Source organism: Hyla sarda, chromosome 10 (assembly GCF_029499605.1).
Source record: "Hyla sarda isolate aHylSar1 chromosome 10, aHylSar1.hap1, whole genome shotgun sequence".
In the NCBI taxonomy this organism is placed as follows: Eukaryota; Metazoa; Chordata; class Amphibia; order Anura; family Hylidae; genus Hyla; species Hyla sarda.
The window spans coordinates 6,997,114-7,004,186 of NC_079198.1; the positions used below are offsets into that span (position 1 = coordinate 6,997,114).

Here is a 7,073-nt window from a genome sequence, read left to right on the forward strand (position 1 = left end):
CTTCTAGAACTCTCTATATACAGCTCCTAGAGCTCTCCCCATCCCGGCACTCTCTATATACAGCTCCTAAAGCTCTCCCTATCCCGACACTCTCTATATACAGTTCCTAGAGCTCTCCCCATCCCGACACTCTCTATATACAGCTCCTAGAACTCACCCCATCCCTGCACTCTCTATATACAGTTCCTAGAACTCTCCCCTTCCCGACACTCTCTATATACAGCTTCTAGAACTCTCTATATACAGCTCCTAGAGCTCTCCCCATCCCGGCACTCTCTATATACAGCTCCTAAAGCTCTCCCTATCCCGACACTCTCTATATACAGTTCCTAGAGCTCTCCCCATCCCGACACTCTCTATATACAGCTCCTAGAGCTCTCCCTATCCAGACATTCTCTATATACAGCCCCTAGAGCTCTCCCCACCCCAGCACTCTCTATATACAGCTCCTAGAGCTCTCCCCATCCCGACACTCTCTATATACAGCTCCTCTCTTTGTATTAGGACATCGCTGAGGCCGCACTCCCCCAGGTCACATATCCCGTCTGCTGAATGAGGACTTAATGGTCATCGACCCCGGATCTTCCGGATATTGTCAGCAATGAGGCTGCCAGCCATGGAGACGGGCGATGCCAGGCACAACGAGACTCTGCATTATAGAATAAATGCCGGAGCCAAGACGCGGCCGGTGCCGGCACAAGGACGTCCCACAAAGACCTGAGGGGAACCATAACAGGGCTGCCCTATATCTTTAGCAGGGGCAGAGCTGGTGGGACACGTGTCTATGGGGGCCCCAGGGGTGTCTAGATAAGGCTACAGGAACAACCATCCCACCCCAGAAGTGGATCATCTGCTCCTTCATGTCCTGCCGTCCCCGGCCATGGCCTTCAGGGAGAACCAATCCACCTCAGCCTTCCCCTCCTCCCTGGGGCCCCTCAGACGCCATAGGGCCCCATCTATAAGCATCACAGTCTTCTCAAGGTCCCCAGCCGCCCCTGACCATCTTTTATCTCCTGGGACAAGGACAGGATTTGAAGGTTTTTCCCTGGAAATTTCCTTGTTCATACAGCTGCACTCCGTGTTTCCCAAGAAGTGTGCCTCCAGCTGTTGCAAAACTACAACTCCCAGCATGCCCGGACAGCCGTTGGCTGTCCGGGCATGCTGGGAGTTGTAGTTTTGCAACAGCTGGAGATAAACTGTTTGGAAAACACTGATCTAGGGTTTTCAGTCACACTGATGGCAATTGTATCACTAAAATGATTTCCTAACGCTGCCTACGTGTCCCATGAATCATCTGGCTCTGCAGAGAGAGGGTGTGGATTCTGATCACTCCACCTGGTCATCTGATTAGGCTGCTGGTGCTTGAGGTCACCCCGGTGAACTGATTAAACTCATAAGTGGGTTGGGGTCAGTTCACATTATGTGCAGTTTTCATTCTTTTTTTTTATTATTATTATTAAAATGTATCAACATTTTTAGGAAATTTGGGCAAAATGGCAGAAAAAAAAATACAGAAAACATGAAGAAAAGTATATAACTACTATATACCCTGATCACATAGAGATAGCAGCAGTATACAGATAGAGCTGGAGGAGAGGTGTATAACTACTATATACCCTGATCACATAGAGATAGCAGCAGTATACAGATAGAGCTGGAGGAGAGGTGTATAACTACTATATACCCTGATCACATAGAGATAGCAGCAGTATAAAGATAGAGCTGGAGGGAAGGTGTATAACTACTATATACCCTGATCACATAGAGATAGCAGCAGTATACAGATAGAGCTGGAGGAGAGGTGTATAACTACTATATACCCTGATCACATAGAGATAGCAGCAGTATAAAGATAGAGCTGGAGGGGAGGTGTATAACTACTATATACCCTGATCACATAGAGATAGCAGCAGTATACAGATAGAGCTGGAGGGAAGGTGTATAACTACTATATACCCTGATCACATAGAGATAGCAGCAGTATACAGATAGAGCTGAAGAGGAGGGGTATAACTACTATATATCCTGATCCCATAGAGATAGCAGCAGTATACAGATAGAGCTGAAGAGGAGGTGTATAACTACTATATATCCAAAACACATAGAGATAGCAGCAGTATACAGATAGAGCTGGAGGGGAGATGTATAACTACTATATATCCGGATACCATAGAGTTAGCAGCAGCAGTATATAGATAAAGCTGGAGAGGAGGTGTATAACTACTATATATCCTGATCCCATTGAGATAGCTGCAGTATACAGATAGAGCTGGAGAAGAGGTGTATAACTACTATATATATACTGATCCCATTGAGATAGCTGCAGTATATAGATAGAGCTGGAGGGGAGGTGTATAACTACTATATATCCTGATCCCATAGAGATAGCAGCAGTATACAGATAGAGCTGGAGAGGAGGTGTATAACTACTATATATCCTGATCCCATTGAGATAGCTGCAGTATACAGATAGAGCTGGAGGGGAGGTGTATAACTGCTATATATCCTGATCCCATAGAGATAGCAGCAGTATACAGATAGAGCTGGAAGGGGAAGTGTATAACTACTATACATATCCTGATCCCATAGAGATATCAGCAGCAGTATACAGATAGAGCTGGAGGAGGTGTATAACTACTATATATCCTGATCCCATAGAGATAGCAGCAGTATACAGATAGAGCTGGAAGGGGAAGTGTATAACTACTATACATATCCTGATCCCATAGAGATATCAGCAGCAGTATACAGATAGAGCTGGAAGAGGTGTGTAACTACTATATATTCTGATCCCATAGAGATAACAGAAGCAGTATACAGAGCTGATAGAGCTGATGTCTGGAGGGAGCAGGAAGGATCTAGTAGGTCATGATGTCATCCTGTTGTCCACATGAAGTCAGCTGACCAAGGACTGACCACTTCCTCTGACAGACTAAGCACTGTGATTTTCTGTGGGTCAGACTGGCGATTACATGATCCAGTTGCAGTAATGAAACAAATGGATGCAGCAGTGCTGGAATAAAACAGATAGCACTGTAGGACTAGTGATTGTGAGCGTGCAGGATATGGGCAAAAACAAAATGAAAACCTGGAGTGCTCCTTTTAGACTTGGATGCAGCACTATCCTATAGCAAATTCTATCTCCAAATAGATTATGGAATCTCTCGCTCTCACTCTAGACCCCCTACAGGATGGGAGGAGGAACTACAGGCCTCAAAATGAATGCAGTTGTTAGTAATAAGATGTCCACTCACCATCCTCCTTCTCTCCGGCTCAGCCATTTCTTCAGTAGGCCCCGCCGTCTCTTTGGTGACGCGCTGGGTGTGGAACAGTTGGACCACGCTTCGTCTTCGCTGGACGGGGTCACCTCTATGGCCGGAGGCTTCAGAGTTTTCCCCCTGACTTTTTTCCCTTCCGTCTCACTCCCGCAACACGACTCCGGTGACCTCTGACCTTTCTTGAACTTCAGTCGCCGTCGCCTGGCGCTTGGTGTAGAGGAGCATGACCACAGCTCCGGAGGCTTCAGCTGTCTAAAGGTCTCCATGGTAAACAAGGCCTAGCACGTCCTACAGAGCTCCTCGGCCATCGTCCTCACCATAATGGGCCAAGGTTTTTTCGGTTGTTTTAGACCTGTTGTCTTATCTTTGGTATCTCCAGGTGGCTCCACCTCGGCTTCAGACGTGACGGTTCTCTCCGTACCCTCCAGATTTCCCTGCCATTAGCGTCTAATAATAAAGCTTTAATGTGCACTTAACTTCAGTCGCCGAAACTGAAGAGCAGGAGTTCAATACAACAAAGAGGTGGAGGCGCGGGGGGGGGGGGGGGGGAGCGCTGACGCTTTCCAGAGCAATTCAATTAAACGTCTTAATTAATGTAAGTGCAAAATATCCCTTTGGTCAGAGCTCCTCGGTGTCCCGTAAAGCCGATCCTGGTGAGGAGCTCAGTCCAGAGGTAAAGCCACAGGAGAAGAGTCATAAGCTCCACTAGACTCCTGAGGAAGAACAATCCGGATACATAGATTTCACTATATCCATGACTGTGGTCAACATGACGTCCTGTAGAGCCGATCCTGGAGAGGAGCTCAGTCCAGAGGTAAAGCAACGAGGGCTGGCTATGCCAATAGGCAAAATAGGCAGCCGCCGATGGCGCCTTCTTGATGGGCCGCACAAGAAAGTTAGACAACCACCATCTGAACCACTCACTCAACCAGAAGCATGAGGAGATTTGCTACAGGCTGTCCCCCCAGAAGTAAGAAAGGGGCGTGTCAAAGTGCAGGCCAATGGGCGGAGTCAAGGGGGCGGCAAAATTAGCTTTTGACTAGGTTGACAAAAATCCTTGCACCAGCCCTGAAAGCCACCAGGAGAAGATTCATAGGCTCCACTAAACCCCTGAGGAAGAACAATCTGCATCCATAGATTTCACTATAGACGCCTTACGCAGCTGCCTCCTGACTCTGAGACCACGGTCCGCTCTGTAGGAAGGTCGTCTACTGGGTTTATTGGTCTTCATATAGGTCTAACATCTCCTTGGACAGTTGTTCTTCTGTATTGTCAGACTCAGGAAGACACACGAATACTCCAGAGATCATCTGTGGAAAGAAATAAGAGAAAATTATAAAAAAAAAAGGCAAAAGAACTTAGTAGGAAAGAATATAGTTAGATGGGGTACTGTGGGGGAGATTTATCAAAAACTGTTCAGAGGAAAAGCTGCCCAGTTGCCCATAGCAACCAATCAGATCGCTACTTTCATTTTTAACAAGGCCTATGGAAAATGAAAGAAGCCATCTGATTGGTTGCTATGGGCAACTGGACAGGTCTTGATGAATCTCCCTCTGTGTCTCCTTAGGGAGACTGCCAAGCTGGCATAGGGAGTCCTGCAATGCATCTTGGGAAATATTTATGCAAATGAGTTCTCCTCCAGGAGGAAGAAAGATGGCTCTCTGGTGCCACCTAAAGGAAGTCATAGGGGGAGATTTATCAAAACCTGTGCAAAGGAAAAGTTACCCAGTTGCCCATAGCAACCAATCAGATCCCTTCTTTCATTTTGCAGAGGCCTTGTTAAAAGTGAAGGAAGCAATCTGATTGGTTGCTATGGGCAACTGGGCAACTTTCCCTCTGGACAGGTTTTGATAATTCTCCCCCCATAGTCTTTAAAGGAGAACTCCAGCCAAAATTAACTTAACCTTTGGATAGGGGATAAGTAGCTAATCATGGGGGTCAGACCCCGGCAATCAGCTACTTATCCCCTATGGTGTGGATAGGGGGATAAGTTAGTTTTGGCTGGAATTCTCCCTTAAAGGGGTACTCCACTGCTCAGAGTTTGGAACAAAATGTTTTGAACACTTAGAGTCGGCGCCGGGAGCTCATTACATCATAGCCCCGCCCCCTCACAACAGCACGCCCCTCCCCCTCGATGCAAGTCTATGGGAGGGGGCGTGACAGCGGCCTGTCACGACCACCTCTATATAGAGAGCTATATTGAGGGGGCGTAGCGGCCCCTGTTTCGGGCGGGGGTCATGACGCGCCGCTGTACAGGAGAGCCGGGACCCCGTACAGGAGATTGTGGGGGGCCCCAGAGCTCGGGGATAAGGAATACGTTTTTTTACATGATACATGATAAGTCCCACCCCGTAGACACCAAGGAATGCCCCGCCCTTTAGACACCAGGGAATGCCCTTTGCTACTTTTTCAGTCTGGTGCCCAGGATAGCCCTGGCATGTCCAAGCTTACAGGCCCAATTTTATCTCACAGAGGAGTCTGTAATTCCACCAAGGAACTAGTGGCCCCTCGGGGGCGGGTTTATACTACCACAGCACACCATTCCATCACAAATCCGACTGGTCAACCTAGGACCGGGCCCTACCAAAGGTTGGGGCCCCAGTGGAGATTAGTGTACTGGACCAGGATCCCATTGGTCATGGGGATGTAGCCAACCTGAGTATCTGCCTGCCTTCCATCCATTTAGGGGACATGGTTCTGGCAATTAAATAGTGGCCCCATACTGAAAATGTGGCCCCCCATTCCTGGAGTTGCTAAATGCCGCCACTCCCCTTCCCATCCCGGGACATAAGGAGCCCATTCTAGTTATCTTGTGGAGCAGATTTTGGGATTCTCCCACTAAAATCAGGACATGAGGAGAAAACATTCTTTCAGAAATAGCACCACACTTATCTCCAGGTTGTGTCTGGTACTGCAGCTCAGCAGTGAAGTCATGGAGGCCGAGCATGGGCAGGTGTGGCGCTGTTTTTGGGGAGAGGCAGCCATGTTTTCCTCTAATCCTGTACAATCCCTTATAAATTCTAGGCCACAAGTTCTCCTTGTAGGACGAGCGGCGATGACGGCGCCCGGGACGGATATTTATAGAACGCCATTGACTTGAGGAGGGAAGATTTCAATTAAAGGCCATAAATATTCTTTATGTAGCCTGCAGAAGGGGGCGGGGCTTACATCAGCAGCCATATTCCTGGCGGTGAGATCATTATAGTCACCGACCGGAGACAATGATGGCGCCTGATGTGAGCGCCGCCCGGGAATCACCACAGACATATATCACATCGTGTGGCCTCTCAGTGACCGCCAGCGCTGCAGAGCAAGGTGGAAGTGGTACTGTGCAGTGTCCGTATATACAGGGCAGGAGAAGTGGTACTGTGCAGTGTCCATATATACAGGGCAGGAGAAGTGGTACTGTGCAGAGTCCATATATACAGGGCAGGAGAAGTGGTACTGTGCAGTGTCCATATATACAGGGCAGGAGAAGTGGTACTGTGCAATGTCCGTATATACAGGGCAGGAGAAGTGGTACTGTGCAGTGTCCATATATACAGGACAGGAGAAGTGGTACTGTGCAGTGTCCATATATACAGGACAGGAGAAGTGGTACTGTGCTGCGTCCATATATACAGGGCAGGAGAAGTGGTACTGTGCAGTGTCCATATACAGGACAGGAGAAGTGGTACTGTGCAGTGTCCATATACAGGACAGGAGAAGTGGTACTGTGCTGCGTCAATATATACAGGGCAGGAGAAGTGGTACTGTGCTGCGTCCATATATACAGGGCAGGAGAAGTGGTACTGT

At 48.1% G+C, this 7,073-nt stretch overlaps 2 protein-coding genes across 4 annotated transcripts in view; one reads left to right on the forward strand and one right to left on the reverse strand.

The window, feature by feature from the left end:
- The window catches only part of GRAMD1A (GRAM domain containing 1A), a 161,111-nt gene that overhangs the window by 149,383 nt on the left and 4,655 nt on the right, over positions 1-7,073 (reverse strand). For all 3 annotated transcript variants that reach the window (XM_056543436.1, XM_056543434.1, XM_056543435.1), the window contains one exon: positions 3,255-4,588. In XM_056543436.1, the coding sequence (XP_056399411.1) occupies positions 3,255-3,544 (290 nt within the window). In that variant the 5' untranslated portion in view covers positions 3,545-4,588. The remainder of the gene's footprint in view (positions 1-3,254; positions 4,589-7,073) is intronic.
- LOC130294057 (serine protease inhibitor swm-1-like) overlaps positions 1-7,073 on the forward strand; it is a 105,137-nt gene that overhangs the window by 29,445 nt on the left and 68,619 nt on the right. The gene's annotated exons all lie outside the window — the stretch shown is intronic.